The sequence below is a fragment of the Eurosta solidaginis genome, chromosome 5 (assembly GCF_040869045.1).
Source record: "Eurosta solidaginis isolate ZX-2024a chromosome 5, ASM4086904v1, whole genome shotgun sequence".
Classification (NCBI taxonomy): Eukaryota; Metazoa; Arthropoda; class Insecta; order Diptera; family Tephritidae; genus Eurosta; species Eurosta solidaginis.
This window is the reverse complement of record NC_090323.1, coordinates 69,490,486-69,514,654: the sequence shown is the minus strand read 5'-3', so window position 1 is coordinate 69,514,654 and position 24,169 is coordinate 69,490,486. Positions and strand designations below refer to the sequence as shown.

The 24,169-nt window shown below is 38.9% G+C and overlaps 1 protein-coding gene across 1 annotated transcript; it reads left to right on the top strand.

The window, feature by feature from the left end:
- Positions 1 to 3,871: 3,871 nt before the first annotated feature.
- LOC137252510 (uncharacterized) lies at positions 3,872 to 6,040 on the top strand. Its single transcript, XM_067788339.1, has 3 exons — positions 3,872 to 3,969; positions 4,543 to 4,916; positions 5,011 to 6,040. The coding sequence occupies exons 1-3, from the start codon at positions 3,872 to 3,874 to the stop codon at positions 5,607 to 5,609; spliced, it is 1,071 nt and encodes a 356-aa protein (XP_067644440.1). The 3' UTR covers positions 5,610 to 6,040.
- Positions 6,041 to 24,169: the final 18,129 nt, after the last annotated feature.

Genomic DNA, 24,169 nt, shown 5'->3' with positions numbered 1-24,169 from the left:
AATTTACCAATCCTTTTGAAATTTGGTAGGAGCATAGATTCTATGACGTTAACTGTTCTCTGTGAAAATGGGCGAAATCGGTGGAAGCCACGCCCAGTTTTTATACACAGCCCACCGTCTGTCCTTCCGCTCGGCCGTTAACACAATAACTTGAGCAAAAACCGATATATCTTTACTAAACTTAGCCCACGTACTTATCTGAACTCACTTTATCTTGGTATAAAAAATGGCCGAAATCCGACCATAACCACGCCCACTTTATCGATATCGAAAATTACGAAAAATTAAAAAAATGCCATAACTCTATACCAAATACGAAAAAAGGGATGAAACATTGTAACTGGATTGGTTTATTGACGAAAAATATAACTTTGGAAAAAACTTTGTAAAATGGGTGTGACACCTACCATATTAAGTAGAAGAAAATGAAAAAGTTCTACAAGGCGAAATCAACAGCCTTGGAATCTTGGCAGGAATACTGTTAGTGTAATTGAATATATAAATAAATTAGCAGTACCCGACAGATCATTTTCTGGATCACCTGATCCACATTTGGTCGATATCGCGAGAACGCCTTCACATAAACATCTAAAGGCCACTCGCTTTTAAAACCCTCATTAATACCTTTAATTTGATATCCATATCGTACAAACACATTCTAGAGTCAACCCTGGCCCACCCTAATGGCGATATCTCGAAAAGGCGTCCACCTATAGACCTAATGCCCACTCCCTCTTAAAATGCTCAGTAACACCTTTCGTTTGATACCCATATCGTAAAAACATTCTACAGTCAGCCCTGGCCCACCCTAATGGCGATATCTCGAAAAGGCGTCCACCTATAGACCTAATGTCCACTCCCTCTTAAAATGCTCAGTAACACCTTTCCTTTGATACCCATATCGTACAAACATTCTAGAGTCACCCCTGGCCCACCCTAATGGCGATATCTCGAAAAGGCGTCCACCTATAGACCTAATGCCCACTCCCTCTTAAAATGCTCAGTAACACCTTTCGTTTGATACCCATATCGTACAAACATTCTAGAGTCACCCCTGGCCCACCCTAATGGCGATATCTCGAAAAGGCGTCCACCTATAGACCTAATGCCCACTGCCTCTTAAAATGCTCAGTAACAACTTTCGTTTGATACCCATATCGTACAAACATTCTAGAGTCACCCTTGGTCAACCTTTATGGCGATATCTCGAAAAGGCGTCCACCTATAGAACTGAGGATTACTCCCTTTTAAAATACTCATTACCACCTTTCATTTGATACCCATATCGTACAAACGCATTCTAGAGTCACCCTGGCCCACCCTAATGGCGATATCTCGAAAAGGCGCCCACCTATAGACCTAATGCCCACTTTCTCTTAAAATGCTCAGTAACACCTTTCGTTTGATACCCATATCGTACAAACATTCTAGAGTCACCCCTGGCCCACCCTAATGGCGATATCTCGAAAAGGCGTCCACCTATAGACCTAGTGCCCACTCCCTCTTAAAATGCTCAGTAACACCTTTCGTTTGATACCCATATCGTACAAACATTCTAGAGTCACCCTTGGTCCACCCTTATGGCGATATCTCGAAAAGGCGTCCACCTATAGAACTAAGGATTGCTCCCTTTTAAAATACTCATTACCACCTTTCATTTGATACCCATATCGTACAAACACATTCCAGAGTCACTCCTGGCCCACCCTAATGGCGATATCTCGAAAAGGCGTCCACCTATGGACCTAATGCCCACTCCCTCTTAAAATGCTCAGTAACACCTTTCGTTTGATACCCATATCGTACAAACACATTCTAGAGTCACCCCTGGCCCACCCTAATGGCGACATTTCGAAAAGGCGTCCACCTATAGACCTAATGCCCACTCCCTCTTAAAACGCTCAGTAACACCTTTCATTTGATTCCCATATCGTACAACTAGAGACACCCCTGGTCCACCTTTATGGCGATATCTCGAAACGGCGTCCACCTAGGGAACTAAGGATCACTCCTTTTCAAAATACTCATTAACAGCTTTCATTTGATACCCATATCGTACAAACATATTCTAGAGTCACCCCTGGTCCACCTTTATGGGGATTTCTCGAAAAGGCGTTCACCTATAGAACTAAAGCCCATGCCCTTTTAAAATACTCATTATCACCTTTCATTTGATACCCATATCGTACAAACACATTCTAGAGTCAGCCCTGGCCCACCTTTATGGCGATATCCCTAAATGGCGTCCATCCATAGAACTATGGCCTACTCTCTCTTAAAATACTCTTTAATACCTTCCATTTGATACACATGTCATACAACCACATTCCAGGGTTACCCTAGGTTCATTTTCCTACATGGTGATTTTCCTTATTTTGTCTCCATAGCTCTCAACTGAGTATGTAATGTTCGGTTACACCCGAACTTAGCCTTCCTTACTTGTTTTTTATTATCATTACGAACTAAACAGTTTTCTTCTAATATTTGAAATGCATCTCGAATATTTGTAACTTTAGAATTAGTAATGACTGAAGCTCAATAACATCAATATTATTAAGGAATGTGTGTAAAATAAACTTATCGACACGAGGTGGTTCATACTCTACTGGCTTTTCATTATCAAATTCAAACTTTTCATTGATTTTACAACAAATAATAAAAAGCTGCATATAATAACTTACAATATCGTTGTTTGTTATTGTGTGAGCACATTTATAAAGCTCATCGTAAAGCCGTAATTACCCACCAACGTGTATAACGTACGTATACGTATGCCGTACGTATACACATTTGAGCGAAATTTATGCCCGTAGTGGCAACGCAGAAATCAGCTGTTTTCTTTTATTTACATTTGACAAGCAAAATTTGCGTTGATGAAAGTTTTACTAGGGGGACTCATGTAACCGTATAAATGCCTTATAAAGTGTGTAAACGTATAAATTTATCTAGTTTACGCACGAGCTGTCAAATTTTGTATGAAAAATCATTTACACAATTTGTATAAATTTACGCGCACATTTCATTGTGTAAACGCGGTAAACTCAAAGGAATGCAACCTTGCAGACATTACAGCCGGCATTTTCATCAGAAATCTCGAACATCAGCAAGTGGGCGGCCACCGTGGTGTGATGGTAGCGTGCTCCGCCTATCATACCGTATGCCCTGGGTTCAACTCCCGGGCAAAGCAAAATCAAAATTTTAGAAATAAGATTTTTCAATTAGAAGAAAATTTTTCTAAGCGGGGTCGCCCCTCGGCAGTGTCTGGCAAGCGCTCCGATTGTATTTCTGCCATGAAAAGCTCTCAGTGAAAACTCATCTGCCTTGCAGATGCCGTTCGGAGTCGGCATAAAAACATGTAGGTCCCGTCCGGCCAATTTGTAGGGAAAAATCAAGAGGAGCACGACGCAAATTGGAAGAGAAGCTCGGCCTTAGATCTCTTCGGAGGTTATCGCGCCTTACATTTTTTTTTTTTTTTTTTATAACAATCAAAAATTTTTTTTTGGCAATAATACAGCTGAAAAACTATCAAGTTTATCAAGAGTATTACTAGGTGCGTTCATATAACCGCGTGTGTAAATGGATATAATTTTACACCTTATAAGTTTATATGCTATCATGAGTCCCCCTATTAAAAACGAAAGTGAAGATAAATTGTGAAAATGGACAGTGAAAACAAAGAAATAAGTGATTTATTTATGGAGTTATGTGAGCTATACAAATTGTACGAAGAGTACAACAATAGCAACAAAAGGCAAAGACGATATGCTGTGCGTCCAATCAATCAAAATTGGGCCACAAGTGGTTACCAACTGCAAGTGTTTCGCCAAAAAAAAAAACGTTGGAGCCTGCGGAGGTCTTTTCCCATACAAGAATGACCCCTGAGGTGTTTGAATTACTTCTAAATTTGGTCAGCAGTTCCCTGCGGAAACCAAAGCAAAGGATTGATCCTGAAGAAAGACTTTCTTTGGTATTGCTATAAGTATATTATCGCTGGTAGTAGTGCAGTTTAGGGGCCCCACCCTAAAGTTGGGCCAAGATTTTCGAGTGAGCTATCAAAAGACGCGTATTAATCTCGAGAACAATAATCCGAAGGCGGAAAAGAAAAATTTTATCTCTGTCCGGAGATATTTGCAGTTGAAGTTGGCGATTTTCATGTGGTTGTCGTTGTGTTTGTACCCACAAAAAAAAATTGTCCATCATTATACCACACACCCGGACTTGGCATGGCGTAGCCCAGGGTTATTTTTCATAAGCGCGGCCAAGGCCGCCAACGCAGAAAGGTGTTCTGCGCAAAAATACTATGGATCCTACCCCCGGTTTCGGAAGTACCCGCGGGTCTTTTTTCGGTTTTTCGTTAATATCTTTTGAACGGGTAAAAAAAGTTAACTTCCCCTTTCGGATTCTTGATCTAGATGTGAATACGCGTCTTTTGATACCTCACTCAAAAAGAAAGGCCCAATTTTAGGGTGGGGCCCCTAAACTGCCTAAACCTTATCGCTATTTAATGTGTGATTGTATATTTATATTTATTTCATATTGAACGTTAAGATATTTGTCACAAGGAGTATCTATTCAAAGCATTGCATGGAGCTACAAACTTGGTAAAACAACAGTGCGCAAAATTATATTGGAAACCTGTGAAGTGATCTGGCGACTTCTTTCACCAGTCTACGTCAGTGAACCTACAGAGTCGCAGTACAAGGACATTGCTAATGACTTTTTCAATACGTGGAACTTACCAAACTGTGTTGGTGCAGTTGATGGCAAGCATATTGCTATCAAGTGTCCGGCCAGTTCAGGTTCTCTGTATTTCAATTATAAGAAGTTTTTTAGTATTGTCCTGATGGCGACTTGCGACGCGAAGTATACCTTCACTGCAGTGGGCATCGGAAGCTATGGCAGCCAAAGTGACGGAGGTAATAGCTGTTATATAATTTATAATATGTACAAACATGCATATCAACGTACATACATTTTAAGTGCTTATTCATAAATTATTATTTCTTATAGGAATTTTTCAACTTTCACCCTTTGGACAGTCATTAATGCAAGACACTCTGCCACTTCCGCCCCCCGCACCAATATCAAGACAATCGCTTGAGCCTTTCCCTCACTATTTCGTAGGCGATGCTGCATTTCCACTAAGACCCAATTTGATGCGGCCATACCCTGGCTCCAATTTAAACAGATCTAAGTGCATATTTAATTACCGGCTTTCAAAGGGTCGAAGGGTAATAGAGAACGCATTTGGAATAGCAGCGGCACGGTGGAGAATACTGCGAACAACAATTGAATGTGCCCCTGAAAATTGTGAGAAAATAGTTTTGGCATGCCTTGCCTTACATAATTTTATCATGCTGAATGATCAAAGCCGCTGGTATTGCCCAGAAAATTATGTTGACAGATTTGAAGGCAATTTAATGCTGGAAGGAGAATGGCGTCGCGAAATAGAAAGTCAGCGCTCTTTACCACCACTCCGATCTGCAGTACGTAGAGGTCCTGCTAATGCATTTAGCCTCCGTGATCGGCTTGCGGAGTATTTCGTAAATGAGGGAGCTGTGCCATTCCAAGATGCCATCGACCTAGCCACAAGTGGTCCATATGTATAAGTGTATTGGTACCCTGAATGTCTAACCAGGCCCCGGATCGTGAAAACGTTTCTGGAATTCATATATTTTAAGTCATATAATTCATTTAAGTTATATACTTCATTTAAGGGTTTTGTAAAGTCAGGGAAAATTAATAAAAGGATAGCAATAACTTTAATAGTTGCCTCTGCCATTTTCGCGTTTATAGCTGTAAGTTTGAAGCAATATTAGTGTAAGCAAAATCTAAACCTTTTGCTTTTCGTTTAAAAGTTATCTTTCAAGTTATAATCTGAAGAAAAAACTAGACTTATAAAATGGAACAAAAACTCGTTTGTAATATTCATTTATTTTATTATTGAGTTATAAAACGAGTCAAAAATTCATGTATAACAATTTCTTATCAATAAATTCAGTCTTATAGAACGCAACAAAAATTCATGTATAAACATCACTTATCAATAATAAATTCAGAGTTATAAAATGAAAAAATAAATTCATGTATAATAATCACTTATAAATATTAAATTCAGACATGTAAAAGGAAGCGAAAATTCAGTATATATATAAATTAAAAAAAAGTAAAAAAAAATTAAAATGTATTCGTTCATTCAACATGGGAAAAGGTATATACAAAACGGCTATTCCGGTTCCTGCTTAACCTGGAATGCCACCTCCATAATCTTTCGCATTGCCCGGGACTGTTTCGCAGGTGTCATTTGCGAAACCATAGATGCTATCAATTTTCCAAAGGAATTCACAGCTGGGTTGCCTGTTTCTTCCACTTGGAGGCACTTTTTTTTAAATAACTCAATAGCCTCACACATGCTGTTTGCGACATCAGCATTATTTCCGCGCTTTCTCGCAGTCGACTTCCGATTTTTTGGAATTGCCTGAGATGGCGTGGAATCTTGTCCGCCTTGTAATGATGAAGACGACGAAGACATAGACAAATCTATACACTGAGGGCTAAAGTGCTGCGATCGGGAAATAATGGGCACATCTCCGGTGGCGCAGGCATATGGCGCTGTCTCAAAAATTTGCGGCGATGATGGTGAATGTGTCAAGTCGACTACCGTAGGAGAGCTAGATGGTACAGGTGCTGGAATTGGTGGGGACATGAGAGGCTGGGAAACGGAAGATGACTGCGTGGAAATTCGTGGTTCCAGACACACGTTTTGCGAAGTCCGTACCCTACAATTAATATATGTTTGTACATAAGACAACATAAATATCTTTATATACAATTTGTGTTCTACTTACGGTCGGGGAACAACGTGATTTTTTAAAAAACCCAACGAATCCAGCAGGTACCATTGTCGGTGGTACTGCGCACCACTGCCCGATGCTGCTGTAGATTTCCGTAATTCCCGGCCATACCTGCCACGGAGGCATGTCCACCTACGCATGCATGCATCACCTGAAAAGAAATTTAAAATAATTAATTTAAAAATCATTTTATGGTAATATTCTAGAGCAATGGTCGACTGCTAAACCATGCCCAAAAATGTCGGGAGTGATATCAAAGGACGTGTTTTGAATTCTGTACCAAAGATCCAAAAGCGGAAAATTTGGGTTAAGAGGCATTTGCAAAAACAGTTGCAAGTTTTCATGTGGCTGCTGCGTTTTTCATAATTTTGTTGAAAACGCGTTTTTTTTTATTGGACGTGTATGGGCAGTCCCCCCATGTCCTCGAATATTACCCATTATATCACTGAATTAACTAAAACAACTTGTACTCACCACTTGCATTCATCTGCTGGCCAATGTGCTCCCATATCGTGGCCTTCCTTCCAGCTAATTTGTAATATGGACTGCGCTTATCAAAGAGCTCGGGATGCACCTCCACCAATGAAATTAGCATTTCATCATTCATTTTGGTCAATGGAATTAAATATAACTTGCGCAAAAAGAACTAATATAAAAAATAATTTTAAAATGCCGGCGCTTGTTTGTTTGCTTATATTTGACACAATGTTGCCATTGACTTGTTTGAATGCATGCTTATGGAAACATCAACTTTTTCCAATTTAATTTTTGATGTTGTAAAAGGTTGGAATTAATATTAAACAAATATAAATAGATCACATATTTATAATCTGCACATTTACATAATTATCTCGAATTATTTTCACAATTTTTCAAGCTTTAATTAGGTGTTTTTGTATAAGACTGCAAACGGTCAAAAATTAGCGCACAAAAGTTTACTGGGCAACTCTGTCTAGTGAGAGAGCGATCAGCTGGCACGTTCTTACGGAAAAAATCAAAATTGTTTTGATTTCTACGTTCCGGGCTACGTACGTACGGGCGTTTCACGTCGGTGAGTTTTCGTTTACATTGCACACTCATAAGATAGGTCGTGTCAGCTGACACGTTTTTTCCACGTACGTTCGTGAGTAATCACGGCTTAAGACTCTCTTACTCCGAAATTTTTGACTAAGGTTCGTTTCACGCTCTCCCAAGTTGGTGGCGCCCCCAACGTACGTATGATATGCAAAGCAGCGCCTTGTATTTTATTGAGTACTACTCGTTCATGTACGTATGCTAGTAATGTAGTTTGCTCCCTTATAATAGCTCTCACTGACTCCACTTCTCTTATGAACGATGATAAAGCGTAAGAATTGTCTCCTTTATATATTTGAATCGTTTGAGCATCTTTGATGATGTCAGTAAACGTCAGCTGAATTGCCATGATTACGTTTTTACTCAATTCTATACTTATTAAATTGTTCTTGCACTTCCGCTGTTAATGCTTTGTTATTGCCACTTTCTATGATGAGCTTCAAGAAACTGATTCTTTTGTTTTTATACTCAGTTGAGCAGAGCTCACAGAGTATATTAAGTTTGATTGGATAACGGTTGGTTGTACATATATAAAGGAATCGAGATAGATATAGACTTCCATATATCAAAATAATCAGGATCGAAAAAAAATTTGATTGAGCCATGTCCGTCCGTCCGTCCGTCCGTCCGTTAACACGATAACTTGAGTAAATTTTGAGGTATCTTGATGAAATTTGGTATGTAGATTCCTGGGCACTCATCTCAGATCGCTATTTAAAATGAACGATATCGGACTATAACCACGCCCACTTTTTCGATATCGAAAATTTCGAAAAACCGAAAAAATGCGATAATTCATTGTCAAAGGCGGTTAAAGCGATGAAACTTGGCAGATGGGTTGACGTTATGACGCAGAATAGAAAATTAGTAAGATTTTGGACAACGGGCGTGGCACCGCCCACTTTTACAAGAAGGTAATTTAAAAGCTTTGCAAGCTGTAATTTGGCAGTCGTTGAAGATATCATGATGAAATTTGGCAGGAACGCTACTACTATCACTATGTATGTGCTAGATAAAAATTTGCAAAATTGGATGAAGAACACGCCCACTTTTTTAAAAAAAATTTTTTTAAATTCAAATTTTAACAAAAAATTTAATATCTTTACTGTATATAAGTAAATTAATTCAAAATTCAACTCCTGTAATGATATGATGCAACAAAATACAAAAATAAAAGAAAATTTCAAAATGGGCGTGGCTCCGCCCATTTTCATTTAGTTTGTCTAGACTACTTTTAATGCCATAAGTCGAACAAAAATTTACCAATCCTTCTCAAATTTGGTAGGGACATAGATTCCATGACGGTAACTGTTCTCTGTGAAAATGGGCGAAATCGGTGGAAGCCACGCCCAGTTTTTATACACAGTCCACCGTCTGACCTTCCGCTCGGCCATTAACACAATAACTTGAGCAAAAACTGATATATCTTTACTATACTTAGCCCACCTACTTATCTGAACTCACTTTATCTTGGTATAAAAAATGGCCGAAATCCGACCATAACCACGCCCACTTTATCGATATCGAAAATTACGAAAAATGAAAAAAATGCCATAATTCTATACCAAATACGAAAAAAGGGATGAAACATGGTAACTGGATTGGTTTGTTGACGCAAAATATAACTTTGGAAAAAACTTTGTAAAATGGGTGTGACACCTACCATATTAAGTAGAAGAAAATGAAAAAGTTCTACAAGGCGAAATCAACAGCCCTTGGAATCTTGGCAGGAATACTGTTAGTGGTATTGCATATATAAATAAATTAGCAGTACCCGACAGATGATTTTCTGGATCACCTGGTCCACATTTTGGTCGATATCGCGAGAACACCTTCACATATACTTCTAAGGGCCACTCGCTTTTAAAACCCTCATTAATACCTTTAATTTGATATCCATATCGTACAAACACATTCTAGAGTCACCCCTGGCCCACCCTAATGGCGATATCTCGAAAAGGCGTCCACCTATTGACCTAATGCCCACTCCCTCTTAAAATGCTCAGTAACACCTTTCGTTTGATACCCATATCGTACAAACATTCTAGAGTCTCCTCTGGCCCACCCTAATGGCGATATCTCGAAAAGGCGTCCACCTATAGACCTAATGTCCACTCCCTCTTAAAATGCTCAGTAACACCTTTCGTTTGATACCCATATCGTACAAACATTCTAGAGTCACCCCTGGCCCACCCTATTGGCGATGTCTCGAAAAGGCCTCCACCTATAGACCTAATGCCCACTCCCTCTTAAAATGCTCAGTAACACATTTCGTTTGATACCCATATCGTACAAACATTCTAGAGTCACCCCTGGCCCACCCTAATGGCGATATCTCGAAAAGGCGTCCACCTATAGACCTAATGCCCACTCCCTCTTAAAATGCTCAGTAACACCTTTCGTTTGATACCCATATCGTACAAACATTCTAGAGTCACCCTTGGTCCACCTTTACGGCGATATCTCGAAAAGGCGTCCACCTATAGAACTAAGGATTACTCCCTTTTAAAATACTCATTACCACCTTTCATTTGATACCCATATCGTACAAACACATTCTAGAGTCACCCTGGCCCACCCTAATGGCGATATCTCGAAAAGGCGTCCACCTATAGACCTAATGCCCACTCCCTCTTAAAATGCTCAGTAACACCTTTCGTTTGATACCCATATCGTACAAACATTCTAGAGTCACCCTTGGTCCACCTTTATGGCGATATCTCGAAAAGGCGTCCACATATAGAACTAAGGATTACTCCCTTTTAAAATACTCATTACCACCTTTCATTTGATACCCATATCGTACAAACACATTCTAGAGTCACCCCTGGCCCACCCTAATGGCGACATTTCGAAAAGGCGTCCACCTATAGACCTATTGCCCACTCCCTCTTAAAATGCTCAGTAACACTTTTCGTTTGATACCCATATCGTACAAACATTCTAGAGTCACCCCTGGCCCACACTAATGGCGATATCTCGAAAAGACGTCCACCTATAGACCTAATGCCCACTCCCTCTTAAAATGCTCAGTAACACCTTTCGTTTGATACCCATATCGTACAAACACATTCTAGAGTCACCCCTGGCCCACCCTAATGACGATATTTCGAAAAGGCGTCCAATTATAGACCTAATGCCCACTCCCTCTTAAAATGCTCAGTAACACCTTTCGTTTGATACCCATATCGTACAAACATTCTAGAGTCACCCTTGGTCCACCTTTATGGCGATATCTCGAAAAGGCGTCCACCTATAGAACTAAGGATTACTCCCTTTTAAAATACTCATTACCATCTTTCATTTGATACCCATATCATACAAACACATTCTAGAGTCACCCCTGGCCCACCCTAATGGCGACATTTCGAAAAGGCGTCCACCTATAGACCTATTGCCCACTCCCTCTTAAAATGCTCAGTAACACTTTTCGTTTGATACCCATATCGTACAAACATTCTAGAGTCACCCCTGGCCCACCCTAATGGCAATATCTCGAAAAGGCGTCCACCTATAGACCTATTGCCCACTCCCTCTTAAAATGCTCAGTAACACTTTTCGTTTGATACCCATATCGTACAAACATTCTAGAGTCACCCCTGGTCCACCTTTATGGCGATATCTCGAAACGGCGTCCACCTATGGAACTAAGGATCACTCCTTTTCAAAATACTCATTACCACCTTTCATTTGATACCCATATCGTACAAACACATTCTAGAGTCACCCCTGGTCCACCTTAATGGCGATATCTCGAAAAGGCGTCCACCGATAGACCTAAGGCCCACTCCCTCTTAAAATGCTCAGTAACACCTTTCATTTGATACCCATATCGTACAAACAAATTATAGAGTTAGCCCTGGTCCACCTTTATGGCGATATCCCTAAATGGCGTCCATCCATAGAACTATGGCCTACTCTCTCTTAAAATACTCTTTAATACCTTCCATTTGATACACATGTCATACAACCACATTCCAGGGTTACCCTAGGTTCATTTTCCTACATGGTGATTTTCCTTATTTTGTCTCCATAGCTCTCAACTGAGTATGTAATGTTCGGTTACACCCGAACTTAGCCTTCCTTACTTGTTGTTTTTGTTTTTGTGAGTCTTGTAATATCGAGCTGGTCAATGTTCTTCAAATTCCAATTTTTTCATTAATGTTTTTTTTTTTTTTTTGCTTTCTTGCGGAATAAGCGTAACAGTTATTTTTTATACTCAGTTGAGCAGAGCTCACAGAGTATATTAATTTTGATTGGATAACGGTTGGTTGTACATATATAAAGGAATCGAGATAGATATAGACTTCCATATATCAAAATAATCAGGATCGAAAAACACGATAACTTGAGTAAATTTTGAGGTATCTTGATGAAATTTGGTATGTAGGTTCCTGAGTACTCATCTCAGATCGCTATTTAAAATGAACGATATCGGACTATAACCACGCCCACTTTCTCGATATCGAAAATTTCGAAAAACCGAAAAAGTGCGATAATTCATTACAAAAGACAGATAAAGCGACGAAACTTGGTAGATGGGTTGACGTTATGACGCAGAATAGAAAATTAGTAAGATTTTGGACAATGGGCGTGGCACCGCCCACTTTTACAAGAAGGTAATTTAAAAGTTTTGCAAGCTGTAATTTGGCAGTCGTTGAAGATATCATGATGAAATTTGGCAGGAACGTTACTACTATTACTCTATATGTGCTAAATAAAAATTAGCAAAATTGGATGAAGAACACGCCCACTTTTTAAAAAAAATTTTTAAAATTCAAATTTTAACAAAAAATTTAATATCTTTACTGTATATAAGTAAATTAAGTCAAAATTCAACTCCTGTAATGATATGATGCAACAAAATACAAAAATAAAAGAAAATTTCAAAATGGGCGTGGCTCCGCCCATTTTCATTTAGTTTGTCTAGAATACTTTTATTGCCATAAGTCGAACAAAAATTTACCAATCCTTCTCAAATTTGGTAGGGACATAGATTCCATGACGGTAACTGTTCTCTGTGAAAATGGGCGAAATCGGTGGAAGCCACGCCCTTGCATTCATCTGCTGGCCAATGTGCTCCCATATCGTGGCCTTCCTTCCAGCTAATATGTAATATGGACTGCGCTTATCAAAGAGCTCGGGATGCACCTCCACCAATGAAATTAGCATTTCATCATTCATTTTGGTCAATGGAATTAAATATAACTTGCACAAAAAGAACTAATATAAAAAATAAATTTAAAATGCCGGCGCTTGTTTGTTTGCTTATATTTGACACAATGTTGCCATTGACTTGTTTGAATGCATGCTTATGGAAACATCAACTTTTTCCAATTTAATTTTTGATGTTGTAAAAGGTTGGAATTAATATTAAACAAATATAAATAGATCACATATTTATAATCTGCACTTTTACATAATTATTTCGAATTATTTTCACAATTTTTCAAGCTTTAATTAGCTGTTTTTGTATAAGACTGCAAACGGTCAAAAATTAGCGCACAAAAGTTTACTGGGCAACTCTGTCTAGTGAGAGAGCGATCAGCTGGCACGTTCTTACGGAAAAAATCAAAATTGTTTTGATTTCTACGTTCCGGGCTACGTACGTACGGGCGTTTCACGTCGGTGAGTTTTCGTTTACATTGCACACTCATAAGATAGGTCGTGTCAGCTGACACGTTTTTTCTACGTACGTTCGTGAGTAATCACGGCTTAAGACTCTCTTACTCCGAAATTTTTGACTAAGGTTCGTTTCACGCTCTCCCAAGTTGGTGACGCCCCCAACGTACGTATGATATGCAAAGCAGCGCCTTGTATTTTATTGAGTACTACTCGTTCATGTACGTATGCTAGTAATGTAGTTTGCTCCCTTATAATAGCTCTCACTGACTCCACTTCTCTTATGAACGATGATAAAGCGTAAGAATTGTCTCCTTTATATATTTGAATCGTTTGAGCATCTTTGATGATGTCAGTAAACGTCAGCTGAATTGCCATGATTACGTTTTTACTCAATTCTATACTTATTAAATTGTTCTTGCACTTCCGCTGTTAATGCTTTGTTATTGCCACTTTCTATGATGAGCTTCAAGAAACTGATTCTTTTGTTTTTATACTCAGTTGAGCAGAGCTCACAGAGTATATTAAGTTTGATTGGATAACGGTTGGTTGTACATATATAAAGGAATCGAGATAGATATAGACTTCCATATATCAAAATAATCAGGATCGAAAAAAAATTTGATTGAGCCATGTCCGTCCGTCCGTCCGTCCGTTAACACGATAACTTGAGTAAATTTTGAGGTATCTTGATGAAATTTGGTATGTAGATTCCTGGGCACTCATCTCAGATCGCTATTTAAAATGAACGATATCGGACTATAACCACGCCCACTTTTTCGATATCGAAAATTTCGAAAAACCGAAAAAATGCGATAATTCATTGTCAAAGGCGGTTAAAGCGATGAAACTTGGCAGATGGGTTGACGTTATGACGCAGAATAGAAAATTAGTAAGATTTTGGACAACGGGCGTGGCACCGCCCACTTTTACAAGAAGGTAATTAAAAAGTTTTGCAAGCTGTAATTTGGCAGTCGTTGAAGGTATCATGATGAAATTTGGCAGGAACGCTTCTACTATCACTATGTATGTGCTAGATAAAAATTTGCAAAATTGGATGAAGAACACGCCCACTTTTTTAAAAAAAAATTTTTTAAATTCAAATTTTAACAAAAAATTTAATATCTTTACTGCATATAAGTAAATTAAGTCAAAATTCAACTCCTGTAATGATATGATGCAACAAAATACAAAAATAAAAGAAAATTTCAAAATGGGCGTGGCTCCGCCCATTTTCATTTAGTTCGTCTAGACTACTTTTAATGCCATAAGTCGAACAAAAATTTACCAATCCTTCTCAAATTTGGTAGGGACATAGATTCCATGACGGTAACTGTTCTCTGTGAAAATGGGCGAAATCGGTGGAAGCCACGCCCAGTTTTTATACACAGTCCACCGTCTGACCTTCCGCTCGGCCATTAACACAATAACTTGAGCAAAAACTGATATATCTTTACTATACTTAGCCCACCTACTTATCTGAACTCACTTTATCTTGGTATAAAAAATGGCCGAAATCCGACCATAACCACGCCCACTTTATCGATATCGAAAATTAGGAAAAATGAAAAAAATGTCATAATTCTATACCAAATACGAAAAAAGGGATGAAACATGGTAACTGGATTGGTTTGTTGACGCAAAATATAACTTTGGAAAAAACTTTGTAAAATGGGTGTGACACCTACCATATTAAGTAGAAGAAAATGAAAAAGTTCTACAAGGCGAAATCAACAGCCCTTGGAATCTTGGCAGGAATACTGTTAGTGGTATTGCATATATAAATAAATTAGCAGTACCCGACAGATGATTTTCTGGATCACCTGGTCCACATTTTGGTCGATATCGCGAGAACACCTTCACATATACATCTAAGGGCCACTCGCTTTTAAAACCCTCATTAATACCTTTAATTTGATATCCATATCGTACAAACACATTCTAGAGTCACCCCTGGCCCACCCTAATGGCGATATCTCGAAAAGGCGTCCACCTATTGACCTAATGCCCACTCCCTCTTAAAATGCTCAGTAACACCTTTCGTTTGATACCCATATCGTACAAACATTCTAGAGTCTCCTCTGGCCCACCCTAATGGCGATATCTCGAAAAGGCGTCCACCTATAGACCTAATGTCCACTCCCTCTTAAAATGCTCAGTAACACCTTTCGTTTGATACCCATATCGTACAAACATTCTAGAGTCACCCCTGGCCCACCCTATTGGCGATGTCTCGAAAAGGCCTCCACCTATAGACCTAATGCCCACTCCCTCTTAAAATGCTCAGTAACACATTTCGTTTGATACCCATATCGTACAAACATTCTAGAGTCACCCCTGGCCCACCCTAATGGCGATATCTCGAAAAGGCGTCCACCTATAGACCTAATGCCCACTCCCTCTTAAAATGCTCAGTAACACCTTTCGTTTGATAGCCATATCGTACAAACATTCTAGAGTCACCCTTGGTCCACCTTTACGGCGATATCTCGAAAAGGCGTCCACCTATAGAACTAAGGATTACTCCCTTTTAAAATACTCATTACCACCTTTCATTTGATACCCATATCGTACAAACACATTCTAGAGTCACCCTGGCCCACCCTAATGGCGATATCTCGAAAAGGCGTCCACCTATAGACCTAATGCCCACTCCCTCTTAAAATGCTCAGTAACACCTTTCGTTTGATACCCATATCGTACAAACATTCTAGAGTCACCCTTGGTCCACCTTTATGGCGATATCTCGAAAAGGCGTCCACATATAGAACTAAGGATTACTCCCTTTTAAAATACTCATTACCACCTTTCATTTGATACCCATATCGTACAAACACATTCTAGAGTCACCCCTGGCCCACCCTAATGGCGACATTTCGAAAAGGCGTCCACCTATAGACCTATTGCCCACTCCCTCTTAAAATGCTCAGTAACACTTTTCGTTTGATACCCATATCGTACAAACATTCTAGAGTCACCCCTGGCCCACACTAATGGCGATATCTCGAAAAGACGTCCACCTATAGACCTAATGCCCACTCCCTCTTAAAATGCTCAGTAACACCTTTCGTTTGATACCCATATCGTACAAACACATTCTAGAGTCACCCCTGGCCCACCCTAATGACGATATTTCGAAAAGGCGTCCAATTATAGACCTAATGCCCACTCCCTCTTAAAATGCTCAGTAACACCTTTCGTTTGATACCCATATCGTACAAACATTCTAGAGTCACCCTTGGTCCACCTTTATGGCGATATCTCGAAAAGGCGTCCACCTATAGAACTAAGGATTACTCCCTTTTAAAATACTCATTACCATCTTTCATTTGATACCCATATCATACAAACACATTCTAGAGTCACCCCTGGCCCACCCTAATGGCGACATTTCGAAAAGGCGTCCACCTATAGACCTATTGCCCACTCCCTCTTAAAATGCTCAGTAACACTTTTCGTTTGATACCCATATCGTACAAACATTCTAGAGTCACCCCTGGCCCACCCTAATGGCAATATCTCGAAAAGGCGTCCACCTATAGACCTATTGCCCACTCCCTCTTAAAATGCTCAGTAACACTTTTCGTTTGATACCCATATCGTACAAACATTCTAGAGTCACCCCTGGTCCACCTTTATGGCGATATCTCGAAACGGCGTCCACCTATGGAACTAAGGATCACTCCTTTTCAAAATACTCATTACCACCTTTCATTTGATACCCATATCGTACAAACACATTCTAGAGTCACCCCTGGTCCACCTTAATGGCGATATCTCGAAAAGGCGTCCACCGATAGACCTAAGGCCCCCTCCCTCTTAAAATGCTCAGTAACACCTTTCATTTGATACCCATATCGTACAAACAAATTATAGAGTTAGCCCTGGTCCACCTTTATGGCGATATCCCTAAATGGCGTCCATCCATAGAACTATGGCCTACTCTCTCTTAAAATACTCTTTAATACCTTCCATTTGATACACATGTCATACAACCACATTCCAGGGTTACCCTAGGTTCATTTTCCTACATGGTGATTTTCCTTATTTTGTCTCCATAGCTCTCAACTGAGTATGTAATGTTCGGTTACACCCGAACTTAGCCTTCCTTACTTGTTGTTTTTGTTTTTGTGAGTCTTGTAATATCGAGCTGGTCAATGTTCTTCAAATTCCAATTTTTTCATTAATGTTTTTTTTTTTTTTTTGCTTTCTTGCGGAATAAGCGTAACAGTTATTTTTTATACTCAGTTGAGCAGAGCTCACAGAGTATATTAATTTTGATTGGATAACGGTTGGTTGTACATATATAAAGGAATCGAGATAGATATAGACTTCCATATATCAAAATAATCAGGATCGAAAAACACGATAACTTGAGTAAATTTTGAGGTATCTTGATGAAATTTGGTATGTAGGTTCCTGAGTACTCATCTCAGATCGCTATTTAAAATGAACGATATCGGACTATAACCACGCCCACTTTCTCGATATCGAAAATTTCGAAAAACCGAAAAAGTGCGATAATTCATTACAAAAGACAGATAAAGCGACGAAACTTGGTAGATGGGTTGACGTTATGACGCAGAATAGAAAATTAGTAAGATTTTGGACAATGGGCGTGGCACCGCCCACTTTTACAAGAAGGTAATTTAAAAGTTTTGCAAGCTGTAATTTGGCAGTCGTTGAAGATATCATGATGAAATTTGGCAGGAACGTTACTACTATTACTCTATATGTGCTAAATAAAAATTAGCAAAATTGGATGAAGAACACGCCCACTTTTTAAACAAAATTTTTAAAATTCAAATTTTAACAAAAAATTTAATATCTTTACTGTATATAAGTAAATTAAGTCAAAATTCAACTCCTGTAATGATATGATGCAACAAAATACAAAAATAAAAGAAAATTTCAAAATGGGCGTGGCTCCGCCCATTTTCATTTAGTTTGTCTAGAATACTTTTATTGCCATAAGTCGAACAAAAATTTACCAATCCTTCTCAAATTTGGTAGGGACATAGATTCCATGACGGTAACTGTTCTCTGTGAAAATGGGCGAAATCGGTGGAAGCCACGCCCTTGCATTCATCTGCTGGCCAATGTGCTCCCATATCGTGGCCTTCCTTCCAGCTAATATGTAATATGGACTGCGCTTATCAAAGAGCTCGGGATGCACCTCCACCAATGAAATTAGCATTTCATCATTCATTTTGGTCAATGGAATTAAATATAACTTGCACAAAAAGAACTAATATAAAAAATAAATTTAAAATGCCGGCGCTTGTTTGTTTGCTTATATTTGACACAATGTTGCCATTGACTTGTTTGAATGCATGCTTATGGAAACATCAACTTTTTCCAATTTAATTTTTGATGTTGTAAAAGGTTGGAATTAATATTAAACAAATATAAATAGATCACATATTTATAATCTGCACTTTTACATAATTATTTCGAATTATTTTCACAATTTTTCAAGCTTTAATTAGCTGTTTTTGTATAAGACTGCAAACGGTCAAAAATTAGCGCACAAAAGTTTACTGGGCAACTCTGTCTAGTGAGAGAGCGATCAGCTGGCACGTTCTTACGGAAAAAATCAAAATTGTTTTGATTTCTACGTTCCGGGCTACGTACGTACGGGCGTTTCACGTCGGTGAGTTTTCGTTTACATTGCACACTCATAAGATAGGTCGTGTCAGCTGACACGTTTTTTCTACGTACGTTCGTGAGTAATCACGGCTTAAGACTCTCTTACTCCGAAATTTTTGACTAAGGTTCGTTTCACGCTCTCCCAAGTTGGTGACGCCCCCAACGTACGTATGATATGCAAAGCAGCGCCTTGTATTTTATTGAGTACTACTCGTTCATGTACGTATGCTAGTAATGTAGTTTGCTCCCTTATAATAGCTCTCACTGACTCCACTTCTCTTATGAACGATGATAAAGCGTAAGAATTGTCTCCTTTATATATTTGAATCGTTTGAGCATCTTTGATGATGTCAGTAAACGTCAGCTGAATTGCCATGATTACGTTTTTACTCAATTCTATACTTATTAAATTGTTCTTGCACTTCCGCTGTTAATGCTTTGTTATTGCCACTTTCTATGATGAGCTTCAAGAAACTGATTCTTTTGTTTTTATACTCAGTTGAGCAGAGCTCACAGAGTATATTAAGTTTGATTGGATAACGGTTGGTTGTACATATATAAAGGAATCGAGATAGATATAGACTTCCATATATCAAAATAATCAGGATCGAAAAAAAATTTGATTGAGCCATGTCCGTCCGTCCGTCCGTCCGTTAACACGATAACTTGAGTAAATTTTGAGGTATCTTGATGAAATTTGGTATGTAGATTCCTGGGCACTCATCTCAGATCGCTATTTAAAATGAACGATATCGGACTATAACCACGCCCACTTTTTCGATATCGAAAATTTCGAAAAACCGAAAAAATGCGATAATTCATTGTCAAAGGCGGTTAAAGCGATGAAACTTGGCAGATGGGTTGACGTTATGACGCAGAATAGAAAATTAGTAAGATTTTGGACAACGGGCGTGGCACCGCCCACTTTTACAAGAAGGTAATTTAAAAGTTTTGCAAGCTGTAATTTGGCAGTCGTTGAAGATATCATGATGAAATTTGGCAGGAACGCTTCTACTATCACTATGTATGTGCTAGATAAAAATTTGCAAAATTGGATGAAGAACACGCCCACTTTTTTAAAAAAAAATTTTTTAAATTCAAATTTTAACAAAAAATTTAATATCTTTACTGCATATAAGTAAATTAAGTCAAAATTCAACTCCTGTAATGATATGATGCAACAAAATACAAAAATAAAAGAAAATTTCAAAATGGGCGTGGCTCCGCCCATTTTCATTTAGTTCGTCTAGACTACTTTTAATGCCATAAGTCGAACAAAAATTTACCAATCCTTCTCAAATTTGGTAGGGACATAGATTCCATGACGGTAACTGTTCTCTGTGAAAATGGGCGAAATCGGTGGAAGCCACGCCCAGTTTTTATACACAGTCCACCGTCTGACCTTCCGCTCGGCCATTAACACAATAACTTGAGCAAAAACTGATATATCTTTACTATACTTAGCCCACCTACTTATCTGAACTCACTTTATCTTGGTATAAAAAATGGCCGAAATCCGACCATAACCACGCCCACTTTATCGATATCGAAAATTAGGAAAAATGAAAAAAATGTCATAATTCTATACCAAATACGAAAAAAGGGATGAAACATGGTAACTGGATTGGTTTGTTGACGCAAAATATAACTTTGGAAAAAACTTTGTAAAATGGGTGTGACACCTACCATATTAAGTAGAAGAAAATGAAAAAGTTCTACAAGGCGAAATCAACAGCCCTTGGAATCTTGGCAGGAATACTGTTAGTGGTATTGCATATATAAATAAATTAGCAGTACCCGACAGATGATTTTCTGGATCACCTGGTCCACATTTTGGTCGATATCGCGAGAACACCTTCACATATACATCTAAGGGCCACTCGCTTTTAAAACCCTCATTAATACCTTTAATTTGATATCCATATCGTACAAACACATTCTAGAGTCACCCCTGGCCCACCCTAATGGCGATATCTCGAAAAGGCGTCCACCTATTGACCTAATGCCCACTCCCTCTTAAAATGCTCAGTAACACCTTTCGTTTGATACCCATATCGTACAAACATTCTAGAGTCTCCTCTGGCCCACCCTAATGGCGATATCTCGAAAAGGCGTCCACCTATAGACCTAATGTCCACTCCCTCTTAAAATGCTCAGTAACACCTTTCGTTTGATACCCATATCGTACAAACATTCTAGAGTCACCCCTGGCCCACCCTATTGGCGATGTCTCGAAAAGGCCTCCACCTATAGACCTAATGCCCACTCCCTCTTAAAATGCTCAGTAACACATTTCGTTTGATACCCATATCGTACAAACATTCTAGAGTCACCCCTGGCCCACCCTAATGGCGATATCTCGAAAAGGCGTCCACCTATAGACCTAATGCCCACTCCCTCTTAAAATGCTCAGTAACACCTTTCGTTTGATAGCCATATCGTACAAACATTCTAGAGTCACCCTTGGTCCACCTTTACGGCGATATCTCGAAAAGGCGTCCACCTATAGAACTAAGGATTACTCCCTTTTAAAATACTCATTACCACCTTTCATTTGATACCCATATCGTACAAACACATTCTAGAGTCACCCTGGCCCACCCTAATGGCGATATCTCGAAAAGGCGTCCACCTATAGACCTAATGCCCACTCCCTCTTAAAATGCTCAGTAACACCTTTCGTTTGATACCCATATCGTACAAACATTCTAGAGTCACCCTTGGTCCACCTTTATGGCGATATCTCGAAAAGGCGTCCACATATAGAACTAAGGATTACTCCCTTTTAAAATACTCGTTACCACCTTTCATTTGATACCCATATCGTACAAACACATTCTAGAGTCACCCCTGGCCCACCCTAATGGCGACATTTCGAAAAGGCGTCCACCTATAGACCTATTGCCCACTCCCTCTTAAAATGCTCAGTAACACTTTTCGTTTGATACCCATATCGTACAAACATTCTAGAGTCACCCCTGGCCCACACTAATGGCGATATCTCGAAAAGACGTCCTCCTATAGACCTAATGCCCACTCCCTCTTAAAATGCTCAGTAACACCTTTCGTTTGATACCCATATCGTACAAACACATTCTAGAGTCACCCCTGGCCCACCCTAATAACGATATTTCGAAAAGGCGTCCAATTATAGACCTAATGCCCACTCCCTCTTAAAATGCTCAGTAACACCTTTCGTTTGATACCCATATCGTACAAACATTCTAGAGTCACCCTTGGTCCACCTTTATGGCGATATCTCGAAAAGGCGTCCACCTATAGAACTAAGGATTACTCCCTTTTAAAATACTCATTACCATCTTTCATTTGATACCCATATCATACAAACACATTCTAGAGTCACCCCTGGCCCACCCTAATGGCGACATTTCGAAAAGGCGTCCACCTATAGACCTATTGCCCACTCCCTCTTAAAATGCTCAGTAACACTTTTCGTTTGATACCCATATCGTACAAACATTCTAGAGTCACCCCTGGCCCACCCTAATGGCAATATCTCGAAAAGGCGTCCACCTATAGACCTATTGCCCACTCCCTCTTAAAATGCTCAGTAACACTTTTCGTTTGATACCCATATCGTACAAACATTCTAGAGTCACCCCTGGTCCACCTTTATGGCGATATCTCGAAACGGCGTCCACCTATGGAACTAAGGATCACTCCTTTTCAAAATACTCATTACCACCTTTCATTTGATACCCATATCGTACAAACACATTCTAGAGTCACCCCTGGTCCACCTTAATGGCGATATCTCGAAAAGGCGTCCACCGATAGACCTAAGGCCCACTCCCTCTTAAAATGCTCAGTAACACCTTTCATTTGATACCCATATCGTACAAACAAATTATAGAGTTAGCCCTGGTCCACCTTTATGGCGATATCCCTAAATGGCGTCCATCCATAGAACTATGGCCTACTCTCTCTTAAAATACTCTTTAATACCTTCCATTTGATACACATGTCATACAACCACATTCCAGGGTTACCCTAGGTTCATTTTCCTACATGGTGATTTTCCTTATTTTGTCTCCATAGCTCTCAACTGAGTATGTAATGTTCGGTTACACCCGAACTTAGCCTTCCTTACTTGTTGTTTTTGTTTTTGTGAGTCTTGTAATATCGAGCTGGTCAATGTTCTTCAAATTCCAATTTTTTCATTAATGTTTTTTTTTTTTTTTGCTTTCTTGCGGAATAAGCGTAACAGTTATTTTTTATACTCAGTTGAGCAGAGCTCACAGAGTATATTAATTTTGATTGGATAACGGTTGGTTGTACATATATAAAGGAATCGAGATAGATATAGACTTCCATATATCAAAATAATCAGGATCGAAAAACACGATAACTTGAGTAAATTTTGAGGTATCTTGATGAAATTTGGTATGTAGGTTCCTGAGTACTCATCTCAGATCGCTATTTAAAATGAACGATATCGGACTATAACCACGCCCACTTTCTCGATATCGAAAATTTCGAAAAACCGAAAAAGTGCGATAATTCATTACAAAAGACAGATAAAGCGACGAAACTTGGTAGATGGGTTGACGTTATGACGCAGAATAGAAAATTAGTAAGATTTTGGACAATGGGCGTGGCACCGCCCACTTTTACAAGAAGGTAATTTAAAAGTTTTGCAAGCTGTAATTTGGCAGTCGTTGAAGATATCATGATGAAATTTGGCAGGAACGTTACTACTATTACTCTATATGTGCTAAATAAAAATTAGCAAAATTGGATGAAGAACACGCCCACTTTTTAAAAAAAATTTTTAAAATTCAAATTTTAACAAAAAATTTAATATCTTTACTGTATATAAGTAAATTAAGTCAAAATTCAACTCCAGTAATGATATGATGCAACAAAATACAAAAATAAAAGAAAATTTCAAAATGGGCGTGGCTCCGCCCATTTTCATTTAGTTTGTCTAGAATACTTTTATTGCCATA